This window comes from Rissa tridactyla, chromosome 5 (genome assembly GCF_028500815.1).
Source record: "Rissa tridactyla isolate bRisTri1 chromosome 5, bRisTri1.patW.cur.20221130, whole genome shotgun sequence".
Classification (NCBI taxonomy): Eukaryota; Metazoa; Chordata; class Aves; order Charadriiformes; family Laridae; genus Rissa; species Rissa tridactyla.
The window spans coordinates 37,077,414-37,104,990 of record NC_071470.1 but is presented as its reverse complement, the minus strand read 5'-3'; the positions used below and the strand labels follow the sequence as shown (position 1 = coordinate 37,104,990).

General features: G+C 37.1%; 1 protein-coding gene across 2 annotated transcripts in view; it reads left to right on the top strand.

The window, feature by feature from the left end:
- Window positions 1-26,489, top strand: part of CTNNA2 (catenin alpha 2) — a 515,391-nt gene extending 488,902 nt beyond the window's left edge. For both annotated transcript variants that reach the window (XM_054203179.1, XM_054203178.1), the window contains one exon: window positions 25,395-26,489. In XM_054203179.1, the coding sequence (XP_054059154.1) occupies window positions 25,395-25,682 (288 nt within the window). In that variant the 3' untranslated portion in view covers window positions 25,683-26,489. The remainder of the gene's footprint in view (window positions 1-25,394) is intronic.
- The last annotated feature ends 1,088 nt before the right edge of the window (window positions 26,490-27,577 follow it).

Here is a 27,577-nt window from a genome sequence, read left to right as displayed (position 1 = left end):
CGGGACATATTTAAGTAACCTCTGCATATGTCTTTGAATGTATGCAGACGTATTGATATATGAGAGGGTGAAATAAAGCCATAGTAAGTGTACTCTGTTCCAAAATATATGGCTATATGAAACACATAATACTTGTAAACATACAGGTTTTGATAAGCCTTTATTTCAAACAAATTATTTGAGCTTTCCTATTTGTTACTAATATAGGAGTCCCCAACTCCTCCTGGCACAGGCTGTATCCCTCAATACACTGTCCAAGAGAAGGGACTACCTGATGATATGGTAACATAAAAAATTTATCATCCTGACACTGAGTCAATTTACTACTCCTAAAGGATAAGGGCATCAGTGAGTTATGCAGGTTAATCAAAATGAGTGCTGATAAAATCCCTTATGGTCATATATTCATTATATATGATGTATTTTATGAAAAAACTGTCTTAGGGCTTTCTGAAAGTTAAAACAGTGAAGAATTCCTAATATCCTATGAAAGAGCTCAAAGACTAATAGGAAAGAAAAAGAAATGACGTAAATAGATGTAGCTATGGTGGCTTTAAAGCCATTTACAATACCTCTTCCAAACATGTAACAATAATAAAGATTTAGTTCATTAGATGAAGCTTATCTATTGCTTCCCAGTAAAGGTAGTGCAGAGCAGGAGCCCAGAGAATTTATGCAACTGGCATCCTTGGAGGGGTTCAAGCCCCAGGTAGACAATGCAGCAACTGAGCAGATCTAATGTTGGTAATCGACTCATTTCAAGTCACAAGTTGTACAAGAGACCTCAAGAGGTCTCTTTCAAGTGACATTTGTACAGTGTTTTGATTCAGCTGAGTGAAAGATCCCATAGGATCTTGTTTCTACGTCTGTGAGTTCCCATGGTTTTGCCTTTATAGCTGTCGTTGAATTGAACAATAGTATATACCCTGAGCTTTGGGCATCTGGGTGGTCATAAGTGTGATCCACATAAAGAATAGCACAGAAAACTTTGGAAAGGTTGATTTATTTTTATTAGTGTTATCATTTTTTCTTCAAAGCAGCTGTGTGAAGGTGGATTGGTGGTGGGCAGAATTTATGTTATGTAAGGAAAAGTAGATAAACGAAGCTTAAGACAAAGATTCAACAAGCCAATATTTTTTATGAAATAATCTCAATTCTTTTGAAGCTACAGTCTTTTGATATAAGGCTATTTTCAGGACTAAGAAAATATCTTGTTTTATATGAATGCACATGTAAACACACATACACATAAATATGAAACAATATATTCTCCATAAATGGAAAGATGTTATCTAGAATTTCATTTGCAAAGCAAAATCACACTGCACTTGTCTTCATTAGAATATATTCATGGAGACAAGAAGCACGCACACCATCTATACGTCTACATTTAGTAGGTTAAAATTTAGACAGGACAGACTTTTATCCTTATTAAGAAACACTTTGGCTACAGTGAACATGCTCTTGTGCTTTCCCAGGTTACAAATATTCATGAATTTCTGAATATTACATTTATTGAAATTTCTCATTAGAAGAGTTTTCTGCAAAGAAAAGCATTTCTGATATCAAATAATGTTAAGCCATTTAATTCCATGAAAACAAAGCAAAGTGTTACGGATTCAAGATTGAGGCTTGAAACAAATACAATCATAGGAAAAGATTAGAGAATTGAAGGCAATATTAATGTATATGATTCATTACATACTGCATTTATTTTAAAAATAGTAACCATTCTAAAATCCAAAGCTCGCCTGCTACATACAGTCCAGCTTGTTTTCCTATTTCAGGCCATACTGAATGGGAATATTATGGCTTTCTAATATATAAATTGCACCAACCCTGCAATAATTAGCAAGGCCTAGAGACCATTCTAACATATGCCAAGATATGGTCCTAAAGGACTATTCCTATAAATGTTGCTATAAAGAAAGAGAGGAGTTCAGTGCTATCTCATGTTTACTTCTTTTCCTGTCTTACTGCCTTTAAAAGAGGTGGTTTGGGACTGAGCTTCACCATTTACATTAAATAAGAATTCCTTTTCCCTGGGGCATTCTCAGGTACATCCTGAGGCTTTAAATAAAAATTAGGTTTGTTTCTTGCACATGGAATTATGGATAACTGATTTTATATAATGCCAGAAGTACATATTTTAGCCCTTACAATTATTTAACTTCCTGATTCGGATAGTGGTGAGACTTAATCTCCCTTCTAAAAGTGCTATCACATGTTGCTTTTGCAGATATTAAAATAATAATAACTTCTGTTCAGGCACATAAATTTCTGTCACTTTAATTACAGTTCTCGACAACCTGAGTTGCAGATGAGTAACACAACATAGAAATACTCACAGGCAAGAAGACATGCCCTCAAGGGAAAACATTACAGGTTTTCCCAGCCTGAGCAGATTCAATTGCAAATACTGAACAAAACAGCTTACAACAAAGTATTTAATAAAACTCACAATAGGAATGTATTTTCATTAAATGTAGGAGGTCATAATAGCCTTTGGGAAGAGATCAAACTGTGAGAGAAAGGTTAGAAGTTGCCTTATATCTTTAAACTCTGAAATATATTCTTCCACACTTGGAACATGTTATTATTACTATTACTATGATTATTTATGAACCTCGTAGGAGCAAAGGAAAAACATGTTTGTTCTCACATGACATCATTAATCTTATATAACTGATAAGCAGGTGCATCAACAAGAAGGGTTTGTTTTGTATAATGTATTCAAGACAATGATATGGAGCCAAAGTAAAAACCTCTCCAGTATCAGAAAAAATTATGCTAACCTCAGTTAGTTCTAACCTAACCTAACCTAACCTCACATCAGTTCTTTCTAATTCTTACTAATACATCATCAAAATACCTTGTGAACGAGGTTACCAGGTAGGTAATAGTATCACTAGAAAATGAGACCAACCATACAAGTGATGTGTCCTAAATTTCATCAAAGACCAAATTAGACTCTGAAAAACTGGATTAAAGCATCAATATATCAGAAAAACCGCAGAAATATTTTCATCCTTTTTTATACCTGCAACTAGGTTCAACATTTCCATTGTCAAAAAATTAGAGCATTTACAGATTTACTCATTCTCAGATAGGATGTTACATATTTCATCATTCCTTAGCTATGACAGATAATGAACAAAAAAGATTGCTCCATTCATCCATCAAGCTGATCCACTACAGCTACAGGACATCTTTGGGTCACAGGTGTGTCTGTATTAAGGTCTCAAACTTCTATGATATTTGTCAGCTTGGCATTTATACATGGCCTTTCCAAGCTGTTGTTTCATTTTTATTAAAATACATCAATTTTTACATTCTGTAGATATACCACTATTACATATAACGTCTCTGCGCGGTTGGTACTTCTCAGCTTTTCACAGTCTTGCTGTACTCAAAACTTTATAGACAGCAGCCACTGGTACCTTAGTGGTGCCTGCCTATTCCCTGTCGTCTGTCCATCTTTTTGAGCAAGAAAGCAAGCACTTCAGTGTTTTTTTCCAACAGCTCTTTGATATCAAACTGAACATGGACCCTTTTTTTAACCTGATTTCTAGTGCCTGGGTGCAAGTGATTAAATCAAAGACTTGATCTGCATTTGCATAGTTTTCTTATGTTGTTAGGCTTAACTTACATCCCTTAAGAAAATACTTAAGAATATTAAAGTCTTCATTTACTGTGTCTTTGCATTTCCATGCATTAATTTAATTAATCTTAGTTGTGTTCCTTGGAACACTTGGAAGATTTCCATCCTTTCTTGAATATATATACATTTTTAAAATGTTTTCAGTTATGTATATTCCTTCTCTGCTGTTGTTCACTGTTTAGGAGAGTAATGTGTTTGTTCACAAATCAGTCTCATCTTTTTTTGCTCTTCCCTTAATTTTCTCTTTATCAACTACAGATATCATACTAAGCAGGTCAAAACAAGATTTCAGATTTGAGCAGTGCTAGCTCCAAAATACCATCTGGGTTATTATCTGCTACCTAATCTATTGAACTGTTTATATCACATTATCATGACGGAATCTCCATATTTCTCCATATTTCTCGTGTTGTTACTGGACGATATTCTTGGCCATATTCAATCTTTGTAAATTTAGTTGTGCTACTGCCATATGTTTCTATTCCAATAAAAGACAATTTCTTCCTTTTTAGGAGATCTTAGGACTGCTACTACAACTGTAGTATTTCTCATATTTAGGATATATCCTCTGAACATCCTTATCTATCAGAATGAGCAAACTTGCTTTGGCTTCATAAGGTCTGGTGGTCACAGGAGTTCGAAATATATTCCTACTTTATTTGGCAAAAACAACTGTGGTGCAATAGTCAAGTCATAGGTTACCTAAGTTATGAATTAACTCGATTCTACTCGGTACGTTTTACCATAAAAGCCTTTAAAAGTTCATTTTTTTTCTTTTCTCTTTGGCAGACTAGTATACATACATGTTAATAAGGATGAAATATAGGATACCAGAGGTGTTTTTCCTCCTCTCTATCTTCATACATGCAAATAGCTTGAAATCAAGATGACATAATGAGAAATCAGACAGACATACGTATAATTCAATTATGAACTGAAATTCACAGCACTATCATCACTTTGCGTTACTCAGATGCAGCCTAGTTTTGCATTGTGTCCCTGAAGTTATATATCATCTCTAACAGTCACAATAGCTCTTCATTTAGTCAACTGGACTAGCCCATTTGTTGAGTTTTTAAATCCACAATTATACTGGTTTAAAGCAGCACCTGCAGATACTGCAAGATTAGATTATGATAAAAGTTTTGAAAGTTAAGAAGAAAAACACTTGACTTCTGTTGTTAGGTAAAGTGATTGATACTAGACATTAGTCACACACTCTTTTTTCGATAGAAGGAGAGAAAAACAAAGAGCAAACAAACAGAGCAGGGAATACACATTAATCATTACTAAGACTGACAAAATAATCATGATTACATTACAATTTACATGATCCTTGTAGCAATAAAAAGCCTAAGGGGAAACGTCACTATTAACTCTGTGTGCTTATAATACATAACTCTTAAAAGAGATTTAAGGAGCATTCATTTTCGCACTTCCAAAAGGCAGGATCTTATGCTAGTACTCTTTACTGGCATTGAATAGTCCCCCATTCTCTAAGAAGTTTTATTTAATGGAGTTAGGTTTAGCAGCATATCGTATTTTTTTCAATTTTAGTATACAGCTAGGTTGTTAAGAAAATCCCAGTGGATAATACAAGCAATTATGTTTACTCTCGAAGCTGCTTTTTTTAGAATTTGGACGATAAAAATTCCATTTACAATAAATTAGAATGAATATCCCATTTTAAGCCCTCCAGTTTCACTTCTTGGGAAGTTGTTTGAAAAGAAATGTGCTTCAGCCTGTAAGGTTGTCATTGTCTAAAAGTGTATAGTCTTTAATAGCATCACCTCTTTGCAATTTTGTTGATATTTTTCTGGAACTTTAAAGTGTGCTCTGTAAATAAATGTATGCCCAGAATTTTTATACTTCCCTCACTTGTTCTTTCAGCACAGTTTGTCAGTTCTCGTTTTCAATGTGAGAAAAACATTATTCTTTCCTGACCTCTTTCATATAGTGGTGTAGGTGGCCTACCCTCTGGCTTACTCTGCTCAAGGGTCAGCCCAGAGGTCTGGATTGTGTAATGTTTATTCAGCACGGGTGGACACAAGAGTAATTCCAGTTGTAGTCACTGGGATTTCAGCTGCTTGCATCGCTGTGTATGTTTTTGTGCAGGTCGGCTGTTCAAACCATACACAAAATAATGTTATTTGCAAGTCTATTAACTAAATTCATGCCTGATCTGATGTCAGTCAGCTTTCAGTGGGGATAGAGATTTCTATCCGCTCTGGTTTTCATCAAAAGGTGCAAAATTTATCCCCTTTCCCAATCAGCAAACCCTGTAGGGCTTGCGTGCTTAACCTGTGCTATGGGAGCAAGTGAGAGGAACCACCAGACAGCGGGGTTACTCATCGTGGAAGAGTCCCTGTTTCCTTGACCAAGCATAGCTCCTTCAGCACACGTTTTCCTCTCTCCTCACCTCTACGCTACGGCGCAATATTTCTCTTGCTCTCTCTCTCACTATCTCTTTTCTGTATCTCTCGGAAATCAGACTGGAGTTCAGAGCACTTTCACTACCTTTTATGAGGTAGAGTGTGATGTCATAGATGGGGGCAGGGCTAGTCAACTTTCTACCCACCCACCCACCTGTGCTGAGGGAGCTACGCTTGAGACCGGAAGCAGTGACTCCTCGACGGTGAGTAACCTCCTGTCTCATCTATATCTTTAACTTTCTCTACAGCTCTGGGGGTGGAGGGAAAAGAGATGAGAATGGGGGATTTTTTTATTAGCTTTTTTTTTCTTTCTTTCTTTTAGCGATAGGGCTCACAGAATGAATTGCATGTGTTTTTTTTAGTCACCTGTGAAAAATCATTTCCTTCCTGTTCTGAAGTCCTAGAGTTAATGTCATCTGTAAAGCAATGATCACGTTTCTTTGTAGAGGTGGTCCATTTACTGGTGGTTCAACTGATCCTTCAATGCTGATCTTGCACTGTGAACAGGCAGACTCTGGTCCCCTTAAACTCAATTGCTAAACTTTCACTACTTACAGTAGTGCTGGGCCATCATTTTTCTAAAGTACTTTGTGATTAAAGACAGATGGTGTTATTTATATATTTATCATTGTTAACTGTGGATAATGCCTGTTTATACAGGACAGTTTTGTTTTTTTTATTTTGTATATTCTCTGTTACTGTTTTTATTTGCTTTATCCAGAATGTTTATGAAGCTATGTATTGACCATAGGCCAATTATAAGATCTATTTTATAGATGAATAAAATTCAAAAGTAAATTGTGGAAGATGTGAAATTAAGCAGGAAATCAAATCCTGGGAGATGTAACTGAGATTTAACCTTTGAAATTATAAATCAAAGCATTTGATTTTTTTTCTGTGATTTTCTTGGTGTTTTTCTTCTGTCACTACCTGTACGTTACTATTTTACTTTAAAGTACTGTCTGGTTACCTATTTCCCTTGGCCCCAAGTATTACTACTTCCCTGTTTTAATATCCCTCAGCATTTTAAAAAAGACAAGATGGACTATGAAGATCTTCCTTTCTTGTTCTGCCTCTTGTGTATCTATTAAAGCTGTCAAGATGTCAGAGCTCTCATACTCATACTAAAGGGCAGAAGAAGGATCATATGAAGATTTTGACCCCTAGGGATACTACAAAACTTGCTGTTCTTCATTTAAAGCTCTTTATCAGCTCTGTGTGGGGTCTTGTCATATCTCAGTGAAAGGCACTAAAAGGCAGCAATGCATACTCTATAAATCAAAGGCAAAGAGAGTGCAATCACAGCCTTTTCAGCAGAGGTGGTCCATGGTCTGATTGATGAAGTACTTCCATTTTCAGGTGACTAGGTGGCTTTGAGGAATTGAGTATAGGATGCAAAGCCTTCCATCTTCTGGTCATGGGCATGTACTGGGGATTGGTCAGTAGTGATGGATAGATATTCTTCCCTAATGGCTCAGTGAGGCTCTTTGTGTCAATGCATAGGAGATCTGAATGAAATTCTGGGAGGATGAAAGTCTTGTTTACAAAGCTACCAAAACTTTCACTAATGACTATTTCCCTTCCTGTCAGAGAGAAAAATCGGGACAAAGAATATAAAAATTGGCTTCCTGAGAGCTGGTAGCTTTTCTAGCTTTGAAGAATGTGGGCAAGGAATTTTATTACTACTGTTTATTCCTTTGGTGAACCAAACATTGAAGTTTCCAAATCTTCCTTTGCAAAGCCAAGAATTTGTCCAGCGAATTTAGCTTGCCTAGCAAACTTTGATCTTTTAAGTAGGAAAGGAAAAGCGGGTTAGTCAGTCTCTAATGTTTCTTTGGGAAAACTTGATAGGAATTGCTGATGTTAGAGGTTTGTTCTTTTCAGAGGTAAATGCTTTAAGGTAAAATTTAATTTAGATCCTAAGCACATCCTTGGCTGGTGAGTTTACAAAATTGGTTTTGCACATAATTATTCTTGCATAATGCAGACGACTTTAATTTTTGCACAGAATAGGTAAAATGTAAGGACCAACTGTACAATGCCCTTAATCTCACCTCAATGATGTGAAAGCATTTTGGTGGCATAGAGAGGGAAATCCTTTTTTAAAGTGATACAAGGATTGGGAACAGGAAATCAGAATTGGTATAATTCAGTAATTATAATGAATTAGAAATAATGAACAGTACTGAGGGGATATTATGTAACAGAGATGTCAGTGGATTACAGTGGATTACCAGAGAAATTTGCTCTCTACATTTATCTTGCAAGATGAGCAAATCAGCAGTTGACTGACTTATGTATAGGAAGGATTTTGTAGAGGAAATGATATTCAAAATGACATAAACTGTTGCAATAATTAACCTGAAATCTGCCTGTGCTAAATCTAATAAATTTTTGTCCGTACAGCGCCAGGATGTGTGTTTGCCTGAGTAACCTAACACTGGGAGAATAAATAGCCAAATTTTACATTTATTGAGCTAATTCCTGTGTTAAATTGTTTTACTGGCAGCTATGATTAAAAACTTCTAAAGTGCACAAATTCCTGTTTTTTACAGCTTTAACTTGAACGTGTATTCAGTCAGTTGCAATGTTTAACTTTATATTATTTACATGTACATAAATTAAAGTAAAATATAATAAAGCCTAGATTTCAGCTGATTTTATTTAGTGTGTAATATGAAAACTTTTGAAAGCAAATATCTGAGCAACTTGTTCCAATATATGGTAATTTAAATGAGTTGCATCTTCATAAGTGTTTTGCAAACTGAAAGTTACTTTATGATGAGGCATTCTTAAAATTTGTGTTGTTTTACATTTGCAAGCACGTTGTGTATTACTGACTCAAAACAAAACCAGTAACCAGTATATTTATACTTATATATTTAAGCAGGTCAGCATTTAAATTACAGATTTGTTCCTCAGTCGTGCTGGCAAGGTGTGAGCAATACTTTAATGATGTAAGACTGTTCATAGGGATCAAACTCTTTTTCACTATGATTAAGATAGCTATGTAAAATTCCCAAATATTCTGTATTTGCCAGGCTGATTTCTCTTACAAGTTGAATTAAAACTTTGTGGGTTGTTCTTACCTTCTTCTTTTTCTGTATGAGAAGTGAGGGAGAGCTGTGAATTGCACCATCTGTTTGCAAACCATGTCAGCTGGCAGATAGATGCTCATCACCCTGCCCTCTCCTGCTGCAGTTTTAGGCTGGTATAACACCATTGACTCAAAATACTTTTGATTTAATCTTGTTTAAGCAAAAGAAGTCATAATGATAGTGCACAGCATTCTAGAGGACCCTTTGTGTTGATTTGAATTGCAGTCCTTTTAAACTTCGACCTCGGCTCATTTGAATTTTCAACAAAATTGCTCAATAGTACTTGTACTGAATATAGTGGTTGGAGGAACTGAGGACTGCCTTAACACCCCAGACTTTCTGTTTCTGGGGCAGTTGCATCTCAAAGACATTAAACATGATTCTGTTCAATCATAATGCTTTGGATTTTTATCAATCCTATCTGAGTGTCTCAAAGCTAACACGATGGTATATCCTTGTAAAAATGAAAAAGCAAATATTGGCATTATTTCCCTTCTGCAAATGAGAATACTGAGCCACGCTCAAGGCAGAACAGATTCATAGAATCACGATGAGTTTCAATCACTACTTCCTTCTCCCAGACTCAAATAATTTTGAAGACCAGTGTTTCCCTGTCTGACATTCTATATTCCAGTTTCCACTCTGGATGGCCAAATAAAAATTAAAAAATAAAAACAGAGGAAAGAGTTCACTGAAGTTAAGAAGCATGGTTTGAAAATTATAGAGTTGGAAAGAAATCTTGCAGTAACAGGGAGAGGCTACACCACTCAAGTTGTGCAAAAGATGAGAGTAGGTCTATGATGTAATGAAAACTGAGTATTCTATTATTCAGAAAGATTTTCCTTGAATTACGAAGAGTTTTTTACTATTATCTCCATTGCTATATGGAGAGGGATTTGTCTAGCCAAGTGTAAACATCTGCATCTGAGATGTTCACTCTATGCTTCCTTTATAATTAGTGGAGATCAGTAGCCATTTCTGAGAACAGATATTGTTTCAGATAGATGCTGACAACGAGTTAGGTTAGTAACATCTTAAAAAAAATGACAGAGACATAAGCAGGTGAATTGAACCATGTATTCAGACAAGCATAGAGTCAGGGGCTTTAGCCTTGGGGTTGTTTTGAGGGTATATATTCATATGTAAGTGATGTAAACTGTCTGAAAGCTTAGCTGCTGGCGAAAGGAAACTGCCAAATTTTTCTGAACGAAAATATTTAAATTGTTTTGTAAGGAGCATTTATCTATATAAAGTAGCTCTCTCGGGGGTCCCATTCTCATTAGTATCTGTAGGCTGGAGGGATTAATATGTTTTGTAGTATGTGGTTTTCCCCCACTTGACACTTTTGGGGATCAAACGAAGAATTAAGGAAAAGAATCTCAAAAATAGTAAGTTTGATTGAATTCTTGGACTACTGGGTCAAATCCAAGGACAATTTTTTGCACATGTTGAGCATCTATGCCCAGATTCACTGTTACTGTCTTTAGGATTCTAATGCAATTTATGCTCTCTAAATATAATTAAAAAGATGAGGTATCCTGGCCCATCTCCATAGAAAATGAACCTGTGAAATATCTCAAGTGTTCCATGATTCCTGGTCTTCTCCACAAAGCACACAAGGAGTCTGGAATGCCTTGGTCCAGCACCTGGAGCTAGGTAGGATGAGTACAGGATAAGACTTCGTTTATAGAAATGGAAACTTTGAAAGCCTTGTGTAGGTCACCGAACATGTCGTCTCATTGTTTTTTTATGAGCCGCTCTGTTTTTCTTGCCTCCATTCCTAGTAAAATTGTTCTGTTACAGACATCTGAAAAAATGCTTCTAGGGGTTCTAGTGCTGCCAGCTATGAACAGCTCTTGGATGCTGACTGATATTAATAGACATTCAGTCACAATTTTTCTGATGCCAAGTAGGTGAAGACTAGTCCATAGATAATCATGACTAATGTACAATATTTAAGTTAGGTAGAAGCCTTATAAGAAAAGAGCCAGTGCAAGTGCTTTTTCATTTCACCATTCTTCTAAATAACAGCTGAATTTATACCGTCATCTCCTTTACATAAATTCTGGATTAGAGGGAAGATTTGGAGATGTGGTTGAATTAATTTGTTTTTGTGTAGGGAAGGTTGTCCTGAGGTGAAAAGCACAGAAACCATTTGGGTGATATGAATCATTGAGGCTATAAGTACTTCTGCATTTGTTGTTCAGGGAAAATGCTATCTAAAGTATAGAATCTCAAAAGAAAGTAAATCAGGTTTTCCTAACACGAATATTTTCTGAAGAGAGTAATACAGTTCTTGTACAGTGACTCAGTTACTCACTTCTACAGGTACTCAGGTTTTTTCCCTTTGGATAAAACAATTGTTCTTGTAACAGTGAAAATGAGATCACCAACATCATCTACACTACTCTTTTAGAGACCTTTGCATATATACAGAAGACGACTAAGGGGAGATACTGTTGTCTAAAACTACCTAACAGGGGGATCTAGAAGAGCAAGATCCAGACGTGTCAGAGGTGCATAGTGACAGGAAAAAGGGCAACAAACGCAAGTTTAAACATAGGAAATTCCAATTAGATATACAGAAAAGAAGTTTTACCTTGAGGGCAGGCAAATTCAAGTGCAGGGTGGAGGTCTCTAGTCCAGAGATGTGGGAGACTATCCGTCCTTGGAGACAGTCTGAATTAGAGCAAAATCCTGAACAACCTCATCTAATCCAACTTGGTTTGAACAGGGTATTGGACTAGATGACCTCAAAAGGTTCTTTTCATCCTAAAGTATTCTATGATTATATGATTATTTGCATAATAAAATGTGAGTAATAAAAATGAGCCTTTACAATTCAGAGCAAGATTTTACTCATTCCAATTTATTCTTAATTTGCGGTCATCTTTGCTTGTTCTTTCCTTGTGAACTGAAGCAGCCTTTGCAATTGTTTCTGTTTTGTTCTGGTTTCATTTGTTTGCAGTTTCCAGTAATTCTTACCTGTTTTGCTGTTTTTAATAATGTTTAGTGTTAGCTAAAGTTAAAAATGTCATGAACCAGTGCATTCACAAATTGTATGTTCAGTAGTTGACTGGGAAAAAAACGTCTGGTAAGGAGCACTTACTGAATGTTATTTAACCATTGATTGAGTTGGTCAAACAAATAGAACAGTTAATTGTGAATTTTGTATTTGGAATAAAATGTTAGAATTTTCTTTAGAAAGTATTTTCCATATATTATGAAGCTAGCTCTGACAGTGATGGGACTTTTCTGAAAAGCTGAAATGGGGCGTTCTCTTGAAGACTACTGTGGGGATTCAATTTTTTTTCTTTATTTCATTGCATACTGTTGTAAGATCCTGAAAAGTGCTCAGGGAATCAAACGGAGAAAGGAATGTTTCTACTAAGCTGAGTTGAGCAACGCTGCAAGGACCCTCAAGTCCAAGGAAGTAAAAGCCTTTTAGCACCTCAGAAATGATCAATATCTTGAATGGTCAAGCCCTTTATCTGTTGTTATGAGACATGAAATATACATGAACAACAGCAGGCAAGCATTAGGAAACAAGGAACAATTGTCCTCTTGCTATCTTCCATTCTACAAGAGGATTTTGTTTTATTCATTTTGAGTCTGTCTGATGCATTGTTTCCAAGCCCTTTCCTGAGAAAAGCCAGCTATGCCTGCAGAGCAGATATCTTCAGTCTCTGGCTGACCTGGGCAAGCATAACTTCAGAGATACAAAGCTAGCTCAAGGAGCAAATTTGCCTCAAAATGTGACAGATCCTCACAGTTGAAGACATGGAGATAACTCACATAGAGATACCATTCTGACACTTTTACAAATTAGAAAAGAAGTTGGGAAAATATCTCATTTCTCAGCATTGCAGTCTGAAATCCTACATTATGCTGCTTTTCTTTTTTGTTTTCTTTGTGACAAAATCAGGAGGAATAGCAGGAGATAACACATTCTTACGTAAAGAATATAGTGTTTCTATGCTTTATTTATTTTTTTTTTTTTAATCCAAAGTCTCCCACATTTTGTCACTGAGAGTACAATTTCCAGCTAACCAGACATGATTTGGACTCCCTTCAGGTAAGACTGTAAGAAAGACATGCTTTTCTTGTTATTATACCAGTTCTCTAGGTAAAGAACAAAAGGTTTGCTTAATTTGAAAGAGCACTGAATTATTTTGTGCTTTTAAAAATTATATCTATCTTTAAATTACATATAAGTCAGAACTCAAGTCAGGAGGAAGTAGGTCAGTAGCACAGACTGGTTAGATAACCTTTATTTCCTCTTTCAGATTTAACTGCAATTGGATATGAAAGTGGGCATTTGTACTGAGATGCTTTAGACAGAAACCTGTCTGTGCTTTTCTATCTGTGACATCAAGTTCAGACAATGTCATATCTTGTGTAGACTTCTGTTGTATGAATCCCAGTGTAAAACGGTGTATACAATCCTGGCAATACACAGACCACTTACATAAAGTTTTGTACTAATGACTATTTTATTGGGACTGATACTGAGCTTCAACAGAATTCTTACTCTAATTTTCTTCACTAAGCCTCCTGGCAATATCACAAAATCTTAGTTATAGTTTGAGTTAACCTATCCTGTCAAATATACTTCAGACTTCATCTTAGTTGCAGACATTTTATCTTCTCCTTGAAGATTAGGTAGGAGCCTATCTTCAAGTCAGTCATACTAAAGTCTGTTTCCTGTTAATCATCCAAGAATTAAGATCAAACCATGCCATGGGATAGAATGATTGTAAAGTTGTAAACATGGTGGTACTACTTTTGCTATAATTAGTAATGCAACCGTGGTGGCTGTTAGAGAATCATATTTTTTGTCCGTGACACCGTCATCCGGACATTAGTTCTATGCAGAATGAGGCAGACTTAGAAGAATCCCTTGACTCATCATGGCAGAAGACTCATTCCCATGTTTTTCAATTGTAGGTTGATGTAGAAATTGTTGTAGAAATTGAAAATGTAGATGTGTTTCTTCCTCTACATTGAAACTTAGCAAAGAAAACATGTAGTATACACAACCATAGTCCTGGCAAAGTTGCAGGGTGAAATCCTGTTCGCATCTACAAAACTCCTTTGACTTTGTTGACTGAGGATGACTTCCTTGGTTTGTGAAATTGTTCCGTGTGTTTCGGCATTCAGACTGATATAAAATATCTTAATTCAGTAACAGACTCTGAAAGTTTTGAGGTACTGCTATAGTATGACAATGGCTGATAAAGCAAGCTTATTTTAAACATTCAATGCTGTATATGATTGCTTGTCCTTACAGTGTTTCTGGTATATGATAGGAATTGTATTGTTTTGGTGTCTTTTTCCTGCTGTGCAGTGACAGATAATAAGCAGAAGAAAAAGAACTGTTTCTGAGAAATTTTTCATTACGGGTCAAAATTTTTTTCCAAATTAAATTCTGAAAAGAATGCAACAATATATTAATTAAATAAATGTTAAATATTGAGGAAATAACCTACATTATGTTTGGTATCTACAAGAAAAATTGTAAATTTTGTCTTATAGCAGTAATGTCATGTTGAATAAATAATTTATTGACTGTAAATACAGTTGATAAATAGAAAAACCTTAATATCTATCAAAAATTCCAAAATATATTTTTCACCTATGGGACCTGACAGGCTGGAGAGAAGTCAATAATAATGATATTTCACAAAAAGAATTAGATAATGTTAACTTTTAGTTGTTTCCAGTTGTCTTATTTTTCATTTCACTATTTCAATGGTTAAAATAACAGCTTTCCTGCTAGCTCATTAGACGGAGAAGCACTGACAATATGGAACATTGGCCACTGCTATAAAAATAACATTTTGATAACGTCTAAATCAGAAAGGCATGTAGTGATTTCCACTAGTACAACAAATCCTATGCAAAACTAGATGGACTAAAGTAAAAGAAAATAAGCGTCTGAGTCCAGCCTAAATCTCATAGTAGCGATCCCATCCCTGAGCTGTGATCCTCAGACTCCAGCCTCATAAAGTATCTGCATTTCCAACATTAATATTCCCCATGTGTGTGTTTTGCTCCGGAACATGGACACTAAGGTGTTAGTTAGAAGGGTGCTTGGTAGCCTACCATGCTTAGCAAAAACCTGAGCTTTGGCAGGATTTACAATTGGGTGCTTCTCTATGTTCCTAGATGACCCAGTAAGTAACTTCAGTGCATACATAACTTATTAGAGCTGGCTGAACAGCAGAGTTGGAGATGCCTAATATCTGGTGGTATACTATGCTCTTGGGCTGAAGACAGGTGGATTCACTGTCCTTCAGACTATCACCTATGAGTGAGGGTTTTTGCAAGGCTGCTTCTTAAAGATCCATCCACTTGTAGCTATTGATGAGGGGAGAACAGAGAACAAAGCAAAGACAAGATGAGTGAATAGGCAAATAATCATGACATCAAATACAAGATGAGTAAATATGATCATTTGTATGTATATTTGTATATATATGGGTAAGTTGTCATGATGTTGAAGCGCGTGTTTCAGTCTCTCAACTGAGAAGGCAAAAAGATTTTTTTTTTTCCTCAAAAAAAGAAATACTTTTAAGCTTTCTGGAACCCACTCTGAAATTTAAGTACAGTGTCTGCTAGCTGAGCATTTCTGAGTTGGTGCATGGCTTACTATTTCAGATGATGATTGAGAAACTGTTTTGGTTTCAGCTGGGATGGAGTTAACTTTTTTGCTAGCAGCTGGTGTAGTGCTATTTTTTGGATTTGGGATGGGAATAGTGTGATAGAACACAGGTGTTTTTAGTTTTTGCTAAGCAATCAGGGCCTTTTCTGCTTCTCGCACTGCCCTGCCAGTGAGCAGGTGGGGGGGGGGCGGGGCACAAAAAGTTAGGAGTGGACACAGTCAGGACAGCTGACTCCAACAACCAAAGGGATATTCCATTCCATGTGATGTCATGCTTAGCATGTAAAGCTTGGGGAAGAAGGGGACATTCGGAGTGATGGTGTTTGTCTTCCCAACTAACCATTAATGCATGATGGAGCCCTGCTTTCCTGGAGATGGCTGGACACCTGCCTGGCGATGGGAAGCAGTGAATGAATTCCTTGTTTTGCTTTGCTTGGCTGCGTGGCTTGTGCTTTACCTATTAAGCTGTCTTTGTCTCAATCCATGAGTTTTTTCTTTTCCGATTCTCTCCCCAGTCTGAATGAGGCTGCGGGTGGGGGGGCGGCGAGTGAACAGTGTCATGGTTCTAGTTGCTGGCTGGGGTTAAACCGCAACAGAAACAAAAGATCTGCAGGGCTCCTGGTGTTTCAGTGAAGTAGCCTGTATGTCTTGCTACATTAAAAGTAAAGGTTTTTTTGTAGGATGACTGGATACATTTGAAGGCGTTTAGGTGGTACTCCTTAACTTTATAGGCTTAGTATTCTTGTTTTGTCATAAACTTAGATTACTTCTTCAAACTTCTTCATTTAGTGAATAAAGTATAACCCCCCCAATTTTAGTGATATCCGGTGTTGAATGGTATTTTATGGTTATGTTTATATCTCTATTAGTTTCATATTAAGTATTCTCCTCAAAGCAAATGAATTGGAATGTTATTTTGTCTTTTATCCTTTTTATTTTAAAATAGCCTGGGATAAGTAAATCAACTGTATAAATGCATCTCTACAAATTTTCTGTATTGCCTCTGCCATCTTTTATTGGGAATGCCAGTATTGGGAGTATTTTTATATGCTTCTGCTTTTTCAAAGTGGCATAAAGCGGTTGGTAACCCATTGACCTTGTAAATTAAATGTGTGTTTTAAAATGGCAATGATCCATCGAAGACAGAAGATACCCATAATTCTTGGTATACTTGTGTGCTTTCTGTTGTCCTAAGAGACGGCAGCCTTTGTTAAATGCAACCAAATAGGCTTGGGAATCCCTACGGGCTTCTTACCTGTAATTGAAAAAATGCAGATGAGGACAGTTATTCAGTGGATTGGCCACCTATAAAGCACAACTACCCCCAGAATTAATTAAATATTCAACATGTATAAAGGAGTAAGTTAATTGCATCAAATGTGAAAATAAATAGCTAAGAAGACTATAATACCATTTTCTCTACGTAGCCACAGCTCCCTTTTTAACACCATTGTGACCACATTACATTCTAAATAATGACATTTTGTTTTTTAAAGAATTTCAAATATATAGAATAGTTTTCCCACAACGGACCCATATCTAGCAAAAACCTTATGCGCCTTTTCAAGTGACTGACTTAAATATGGCTTCAGCCATTGCATAGTAGCGCTGATAAATAGCAGATGTCTCCTACCATAGGGATGAGTGAATCTGAGTAGCAAATAGGCCGTTTTTTCATTGCCTGTCACTAATAGTATCATGTTTTATGCATGAAATGTGACACAGAAATGTAAGACATAAGTATTAGGAATTAGATCTTTTCCTTACATATATCTTACATATGTATGTAGGACTGGATTTACTATTAAGCACAGCTGCGAGGAAAATATTCTGCTGCATAAGAATGTAATCTGGGAAAATGGTATTCCTGATTCACCGTCTGGATTCATAATTGTTTCATGTTGCTCTAGAGGCTGTTAATTGACTTTTGGTTGTGCTAAGAGCAACTATACCTGTCCACAAAAGCATGAACTTGCTTTGAAAAGGAGGAGAAGCAGGGAATGCACCCAGAATTCACAGACAGCCTTAAGAGCTTGTCAATGCCTAAATTCCCTGATAAAGACATACAAGTCAAGTCTTAGCCAAGAGTATTTGAAGGATTACAGGTTCTTTTTCAACATGTTAAATAAATGACAAGTGCTCCTCCTGATCTGTACAAAGTAAACGAGACTAAACTCTATTTATCAATGATTACTAATAATAATTTTTTGCATTCATACATTTCAAGGTCAATATGGGCCGTTGTTATCATCTAAACTGTCTTCCTGCATAACTGATGCATAGGCTTCCCAGAATTAATGCGCATTAAAAATGTCCAATCGTTATGCTTAAACTAGAGTATAAATATTAAGCAAAACCACCCAATTTTGATTTCACAGTTTCTAGAGATAGAATCACTATCTTTCATGACTTCTTGTGATTAATATCACTGATAAAAATTTTCAGCTAATTAATAACTAGAATGACCTGCTTCACCTTTCAGCCATTATTTTATGTTATATCTTTGTCTAATCTATTGACCTTGAAATATTATCAGCTTTCTGTTACTATGTACTTGCTGATTTTGATCAACTCATTTTTTAATCATTCACTTCACTAATGGAAAAAACAGAGCTGCCTGAATCTTTCCCATAAAAGATGTTTTTTGTTCTTGAGGTTCTTTAAATTCTTTCCAGTTCCTCAGTATTGTTCTTGCATTGAGAAGACAACTCATGTGGACACATGATAAACTTAATATGATAATTTAGCCTATTTCATCAGTGTCCTCTTTTTTGTATACTCAAGGAGTGACTGCCTAGAATCCTGCTTAGGATAAAGTTCCTTATTGCATAAGTGGGTATCATCTGCTCTAAAGTTGGCCAAACTGAAATCTACATTTATGACTTTTACTGGCTTATTAGATATCAATCACTTGCCCTCTGTATGACTTACCACTTTCCCAATTGTTATGTTATCAGTTAATATTAACATTGTAAAGCTGACAAGTGGTTTCTCCAAGAGCCCACTGCAAAAGTCTTGTTTAGCAATGATTTTTTTGCACATGCATACTTTTGGAAACTTAGCTATTAGAGAATTTGGAATCAAACTGTATGTGCCTCGTTAATTTTGTAGGAGCTAAGTTTTCAATCAAACTGTCATGTAGTACCAAGCAAAACACCTTTCAAAGGTCCAATTATATCAACAGTATTATTTTAAGCAATCCAAAATTTAATCCTATCAAAATACAGTGTAGGTCACTTTGAAATTTTTTTTACCCAAAAAATCATTTGGTTACTGTTAACGGTCTTTCTTCCCTTTATTTATGGAGTCATAGAATCATAGAATAGTTTGAGTTGGAAGGGACCTTTAGAGGTCATCTAGTCCAACCTTCCCTGAAATAAGCAGGGACGTCTTCAACTACATCACATTGCTCAGAGCCCCGTGCAGCCTGACCTTGAATTTTTCCAGGGATGGGGCATCTACCACCTCTCTGTGCAAACCCTGCAAGTGTTTCACCACCCGCATCATAAAAAATTTCTTCCCTATATCTAGTCTAAATCTTCCCTCTCTTACTTTAAAGCCATTACCCCTTGTCCTGTCACAACAGGCACTGCTAAAAAGTTTGTCCCCATCTTCCTTATAAGCCCCCTTTTAGGTACTGAAAGGCCGCAATAAGGTCTCCGTGGAGCCTTCTCGTCTCCAGGCTGAACAACCCTAACTCTCTCAGCCTGTCCTCACAGGAGAGGTGCTCCAGCCCTCTGATCATTTTTATGATCCTCCTCTGGACCCGCTCCAACAGGTCCATGTCTGTCCTGTGCTGAGGACTCCAGAGCTGGACTCAGTACCAGGTAGGGTCTCACAAGAGCAGAGTAGAGGGGGAGAATCACCTCCCTCGGCCTGCTGGCCACACTGCTTTTGATGCATCCCAGGATACTCTTGGCCTTCTGGGCTGCAAGTGCACATTACTGGCTCACATCCACCTTTTCATCCACCAGTACCCCCAAGTCCTTCTCAGCAGGGCTACTCTCAATCCCTTCATCCCTCAGCATTCATTCCCCACCCAGGTGCGTGACCCTGCACTTGGCCTTGTTGAACCTCATGGGGTTCACACAGGCCCACTTATTGAGCTTTTCCAGGTCCCTCTGGATGGCACCCCATCCCTCAGGCATGTCAGCCGCACCACTCAGCGTCATCCGCAAACTTGCTGTGGGTGCGCTAGATCACACTGTCTATGTCATTGATGAAGACATTGAAGAGCACTAGTACTAACATGGACCCGTGAGGGACACCACTTTGTCACCAATCTCCATCTGGACATGGAGCCGTTAACCACTACCCTCTAAATGCCATCATCCAACAAAGTCATCCACCAGTCCACCCGTCAAATCCATACCTTTCCAATTCAGAGAGAAGGATGTTGGGGGGACTGTGTCAAAGGCTTTACAGCAGTCCAGATAGATCAAATCCATAGCTCTTCTCTTGTTTGCTGATGTAGTCACTCCGTCATAGAAGGCCATGAGGTTGCTCAGGCAGGACTTGCCCTTGGTAAAGTCATGATGACTGTTTTGAATCACCTCCCTGTCCTCCATGTGCCTTAGCATAGCTTCTAGGAGGATCTGTTCCATGATCTTCCCAGGCACAGAGGTGAGGCTGACAGGGCGGTAGTTCCCAGGGTCCTCCTTTCTACCCTTTTTAAAAATGAGTGCAATGTTTCCCTTTTTCCAGTCACCGGGGACTTCACCTGACTGCCATGACTTTTCAAATATCATGGGGAATGGCTTGGCAACTACATCAGCCAATTCCCTCAGGACTCTGGAATGCATCTCATCAGGTCCCATAGACTTATGCATGTTCAGGTTGCTCAGGTGGTCATGAACCTGATCTTCTCTTATAGTGGGAAGGTCTCTTCTCCCCTAGTCCCTGCCTTGCAGTCCATCCACTCAAGAGGTTTGGGGAGACAGGTTGCCAGTGAAGACTGAGGCAAAAAGCTGTTGAGTAGCTCAGCCTTCTTCTCGTCCATTGTTGCCAGTTTACCAGTCTTGCTCATCAGGGGTGGTATGCTTTCTTTGACCTTCCTTTTGTGGCTGACATACCTGTAGAAGCCCTTCTTATTATTCTTTGCGTCCCTTGCCATGTTCAGCTCCAGCTGTGCCTTGGCTTTCCTGGCCCCATCCCTACACAAACGGGCAGCATCCCTATACTCTTCCCAGGATACCTGTCCCTGCTTCCACTGCCTGTGCATGCCTGTCTTGCCCTTTATTTTGACCAGCAGGTCTCGACTCAACCAAAGCCAGTCTCTTGTCCTCCTTCCCTTACTTCTTACACCTGGGGACTGAGGGCTCTTGCACTTTATGGAAAGCGTCCTTAAAGATCTGCCAGCCCTGTTCTGCTCCCTTGTCCCTGAGAGCAGTTTCCCAGGGCATCCTATTGAATAATTCCTTTAACAGCTAGAAGTTTGCTTTCCTAAAATTCAGGGTCCTGACTTTTTCCCTGACCCATATCCCTCAGGACTATGAACTCCACCAGAGCATGATCCACTGCAGCCCAGGCTGCCTCCGGTTTTGATGTCACAAATTAGCTCACTTGTGTTGGTGACCATCAAGTCTGTCATAGATACTGCATGATTTTATTTGGCAGTGCTGTCAGCTGAACTGGTCTATAATTTCACAGGTCATCCTAGTTGCCCTGCTCAAATATCTCCAGACTAGGAACTATGTACAATTGTTTTGATGTCTTCCCCCATTTTTCAAGGTTTATTAAAATCAACAATCGTGGTATAGAACATTTTAAACAACCAGTTCTTTTAAACCTGCCTATACTATATCCTTGCTCACTGGAAATACAGGGTGTCTTTTTCCTCTATTTCCCTTAACTTTTTGTAGTATATTTCTGATTGTAAATATGAAGATATCTCTGGAAATTAATTCTTTTCCTTTCTAAAACCTGTGGTGTAATTCTTCCCCATTACAGTGACAATGTGTGACAATGCGAGGAGAATATCTCTTTTCTTTTGCTTTATTGTTAAGGAGAAATTTTCCCAGCATTATTCTCTCCCTCTTTTTCAGCTATTTTTGGTATTGTAATTGCTTGTTATTTTACTCAGATTATCTGTATATGTAAAAGAAGCAAGAAATCTTGATTGTCACAAGCTTCTAGAAAATTCTGCATATAGTACAGGAAAAATGCAGCACAGCTTAAAAGCAAATCAAAAACTCCTCAAAGCCTTATGGATTCTTTGGGGGAAAAAAGCCCTGAAATTATGTTCTTGGCAGATAATAGGCTCTGCTGCTCCAGTGTTCTAACCTTGTATTCACTAATTGCAAAATTAGCTTTTAGCAAAATCTTTTTTTTATTTTTTTTTCTGAATGATTTATGCCTTTCCTAAGTAGATGACAGTTTTAAACTGGGTAAGTGACCAGATCCAGTGCAGTGATTCTTAGGTTCTTTTGAATTTTCCCCTGCATTCTCTGTTCTTGGAGTTTTGTGGGCCAATAACTGCAATTTGCCTCTTATGTTTAAGAGGGCTTTTTTCCCTAAATGGAGGCAAATGTATTTGTAAAGAGATCTAAGCAGCAGAACACTATTACTTTGTGTAGCAAGTCAAAGGCTCTGTTAGCTGTTAGCATGAAAAGCTATCGTTATATTCATAATTCCCTAACCATTGCTAGAGAGTCAATTTTGCCTCCTGTACTGTGCAATAATTTCCTAGTGGTACTTTTATTTGAATTGTTAATTTTCCTTCTTATTTTTTTTTTTATTATTAACATTATCTGTTTGGAAAAGTGCATATGTTTCTGTGCCCAGATTTTGTAAAGAAATAACGCGCTAAGGGCTTGATTCATTGTGGCCTCATTCCAGTTTTTGCCGCTGTAGCGCTGCTGACGACAAAGCATGGCTTAAAACTGAAGTAACACAGTGGTGTAGTAAGATCTAAATGTTAATTGAAATGATGTTAATTCAGCTTAATTCTTCTTTACTGAGACATAATACAAACAAGGAGCCGGAGGCAATAAGAAAATCACTGGAAGTGCTTAGGTAGCCAAATTGGATACGTGGGATGGCTACCAGCAGATTTTGGAGAACACTCACGGCCTAATGCTATTATGTGGTTTCCGTGTCTCTTGTCTGATTCCAAGACTTGAAAGCATTTTGCAATATGAAGAGATATTAAGGGCAAGGACTAAGTATCTGCACGTTAAAATGTGATTAATAATGGTGAAAACAGGGAGATCTTATCTGCTATAACAGCAGATTGAAACTAGAGGTAATTAAAATGGCATCAAAATATGGAATGTGGTTTTCTGAAAGACGTTGTTGCAATCCGCATCCAGTCCTGCAGAAGTACATGCTTCTGCACACCTTTATCAATATACTCCATAAAATTAGTAACGTGTTTAAAGATGTTGATTGCATCCTTTGTATGGTTTTAAGCATCTAATTTAGGTGCCTGGTCATTTCAAAATGCTTCCTTTAATCATTCTGTTCCTTAATTTATGCCGCATGTAAAAGAGCTACCAGAACTCTTTTCATAAAGAAACAATGGAAAATGGGAGGATATTAGAAACTTTCAACAAAGAGAATTCATTCAGGAATGTGCAATATAGGCTTGACCCAGACAGTTTATCCACATTGATTATGAAGTAAATACTATTTGATGGTATCACTTTATATTCAATATCAATCCACCAGTGTTTCAAAAAGAATCATTTAACAATGAATAATGCTTGATTGTAGATCTCTGCAGTAAATTAGAATATCCTAATTTAATAGAGTATGATCTGTTATTTGCCAACAAACATACAGATTGCCTTATAAATCATGCAGTACTGTGGTTATAGAATAACACTATACTGAATTATATTTCATTACTGCCTATTGAACAGTCATGTTTCTGCCATATAATGTAATTTTACATCTTTTAACTTAGTTTCTTTTACTAACAGAAAATACAAATTAGTCCTGAGGCAAACTGTTTGCTGGGGGCAGGTGGCAATTAACTATGCATTTCAGGGACTGGCACCAAGTACGTGAAAATCATTAAAATGCTTTTTTGTTTCTCACCTCACTGTATGTAGCTGTTTACGTATTTAACAAATCATAATGAGTATAAAGCCACAGCTGAGGAAATCAAAAATATAGGTAAGTCTATAGATTAATGTGGTTCCAGGCACAGGCTTTCTCTAACGTCTATTCTTGTTCGTATCAGTCACTGACACTTCAGAAAGAGGTTTCTCCTGAACTCTTCTTCTGTTAATGATTCAAAATACTTGAGGTGAAGTATTATATGTTTCTTGTTATTGCCTTATGAGTATTTATCCTGGATACCTTGCTTAGAATTCATGTTAGGGAATCCTATGCTCCCAAAACATGGAGCAGGAAAGGTTTGGAGGGAGACAGGCCTCTTATACAAGTTTAAAATAGCTAAGAACTTACTGAGTAAGCAGGGTGGAATTAAACAGTAAAAATAATATTGCATCAAAAATCGTTCCTGCTAACTACCAGCTTCCATGGTAGAACTGAAAGGCTTTATCACAAAGAGTGTATCTGACTTTTCCAGTATTTTGGGAAAGGGATAATTGAACTTCCTAAATAGTAACCTGGGTTGCTGCAGTACTTAAGAGCGTATTTTTAGCGCCTACTAATTTGAGGATGTCCTGTTGGATTTGGCAAGTGCCTCATTTGCATTTTGGAACATTGAGACATTGCTTTTGAAGTCACATTATATGCTTAAATCCTTTTGAAATATTTGGCCAGGGATATGTGCTTGATTTCAGCGTATGATGGAAGCTTGTTGACTGGAAGTCCCAATGGTTTGAAGTTCAACAAGTTCTTAAGGCCTCTTACGTCCAGAGGACCCATGAACCTCAGGCAGACTTGTGCATGAGAGAAACACAAGGGTGTATGTATGAAAAGCCTGCTAATCATAAAGTAAGATTCCTTGGGAATATAAGTAGTTCACATATTAGAGTAGGTACAAAAAGCTGCAGTTAACTGATTCATCTTTTTATTTCTTTAGGGGTTTAAAAATTTCCTTTCATCTTTTCAGGTGGGGTGCTCTAACAAGCTCAGCACTGGCCTCACACTGTTCCTGTAGACCTCACTGGGGCTGTTGTCCTGGGCTTAATAGGAATCATTAGAACAAACCTGAACACTTGGGAAAAATCCCTGTTGATCTGTTTTGTGGTTTGTGACATGTAAAAGTAAATTTTTAAAGGTTTAAGCAAGAAGTAACATTTAAGTGAGTGTGAAAAAAGAGACAACTTCTTCACCCGAAGAAAAAGAATTTAAAAAAAAAAACAACCAAAAAAACAACCCAGACAACACAAGCTTTTCCTTTGAATTATTAAAAAAAATTAACATGAGGTACCACAGTCCTACCTTTACAGTTCAGTGCATGTTGTTGACGGTGCTTGTTACTACAAGCCACTTGATTAATCCTGAGGGAAAGGATTCATTTCATCTTTAATGAGATCTGAGAGTATCCAGACCAGTCAGGAAATGGTCCAGTGATCCAGTCATGGAGTAACCTTGCTGTATTTCATTTTCTTTTCTATTTCTAGCTGGACAGTGCCACTTCTCTCATCCAGGCAGCTAAAAATCTGATGAATGCTGTGGTCCTTACAGTGAAAGCATCGTATGTGGCTTCTACTAAATATCAGAAGGTCTATGGTACTGCTGCAGTGAACTCACCAGTTGTATCTTGGAAGATGAAGGCCCCTGAGAAGAAACCTCTAGTAAAGAGAGAAAAACCAGAAGAATATCAGACAAGAGTGAGAAGAGGGTCCCAGAAGAAACATATTTCCCCTGTACAGGCCTTAAGTGAATTTAAAGCTATGGATTCATTCTAAACCACTAAGCTTTACCACGAGGGTTTTATATTCTTTTTGTATGCATACCTGCCGACTTGTATGCGTCTGGCATGGGGTGGGGGGAAGCAGTGTCAATTTGCATGCAACCTGAGACTCTATTGAAGTAACTAACTTTCTGCAATGCCAAAATTTAGGGCGTTCTCTTCTGATGTTAAATGGACATATTCCAAGCTTACTTTTTAAACTAAACTATAGCATTCAATTGGCCAAAGAATTTGCATCACAGGGGTACGTGTGGGTTAAATTCAAGTCTAAACCCCAAAATTTTTATGCATGCAAGAAACATTAGGTTGGCAGGTATATTAAATGAAAAAAAAAAAAGGAATTGTAACGGTAGACCATAAAGCTTGTATTGCTTCTGTTCCAGTGCAAAAATGTACTAGCCAATATGCTTAAATGTGTGGCCCAATAATTAAATGATATAACTTTTAAGTCATCTTCATTATAGTATGTGAATTTTTAAAACAGATACAAACTAATTCATCCAAAAACCGCTTCTTTTAAAACATATTTTGTTCTTTATATTCTAGTAGTGTTATGATTGCTCACATTTAAATTAATCCCATTAATATGACCAGAGGTTTACTTTTGCCAATTGAATTCCTTATGGTGGAGTATGAAGCACAATATGGTGATTGACATTGCCTTTTATATTATTATTATTATGATTATTATTATTATAATATTAGTAATAGAAGACCTGGTGGTGGAATGTTTAGAGACACGGAAACTGACAGTGTGAGAATTTAGAGGCAAATATGTAGGTGTAGCTTGGATTACAGGTATCTGACATACCATTGTAACCACTAACTCAATAAACTCATTTAACCTTGGAATCCTCAATATGACGTGTCTGTTTTAATGCACAGATATCTCCTGCATCATAGTTGATGTAGACAGTGAGTAAGTTTGCCTCATGCTTTTTTTTTTTCCCTTTTTTTTGTATTGTTGTGAAGGAAAGATAACGTTGCATTAATTTTCTAATTTTTTATAACCAGGGTAGCCAAACATGGTCAGTGGGTCAAAAACAGTGGGTCAAAAACTGAGACAGATTTAAACTTCAATATGTGAGACATACGTGTCATGTGGGATGAAATTGTTTGAATAAAACACCTCAGAAACATCATAAAGATAGTTCATTTTATTAACCTGATAAGGGTGCCATCTCGAAACCTTGGAAATTGTCTATTGTGACACACTGTATAGACCTGTATAAAGACGACCATGCAAAGAAATGCAGTATCTACTTTTATTCCCATTTAGCCCCAATAGTTGGCTCAACTACAGAGATTGTATTATTGTTATGAAAATATCTTTATATATATGAAAATAAAACAGTGAGCATGTATTTATTTTTCCTATAATTAAATATCAACAACTTAAGAGAACGTTCATGACCTCATAAGGGATTTGAAACGCTATGATAAACAGTGAGGTATACCATAAGTGACGTGTACATCCCTTAACAGTGTTTTTGAGAGGCGTTTGGATGCTTCTCTCAGATATGCTGATTATTCCTCAGAATAGCAACATAGCAAATTTTGTTCTATTGCCCTCCTACACAATCTTCGTAAAGAAATGTACTCTCAGAGGCCGTTTAGGAAATTACTATTTTTGCTTTGTTTATTTGTACTGTATAATGAAAAGGTTCCCCAGTCAGAATTGGAGACTGTACATATGATGTGGGGAGGTCCTTGAAGAGCTTTCTCTATATTGCCCTGTAGTCTGACATAGACTGGCATTGCGGTACCAATAAAATACGTAAAAGTAATTGGGATATTTACAAACAAAATTACAGAGGCAAAAGATGGATGCTGAGTTTAAAGAAAAATTGCAAGTAACAGACAAATAAAAATGTCCCAGTATGGTGCATG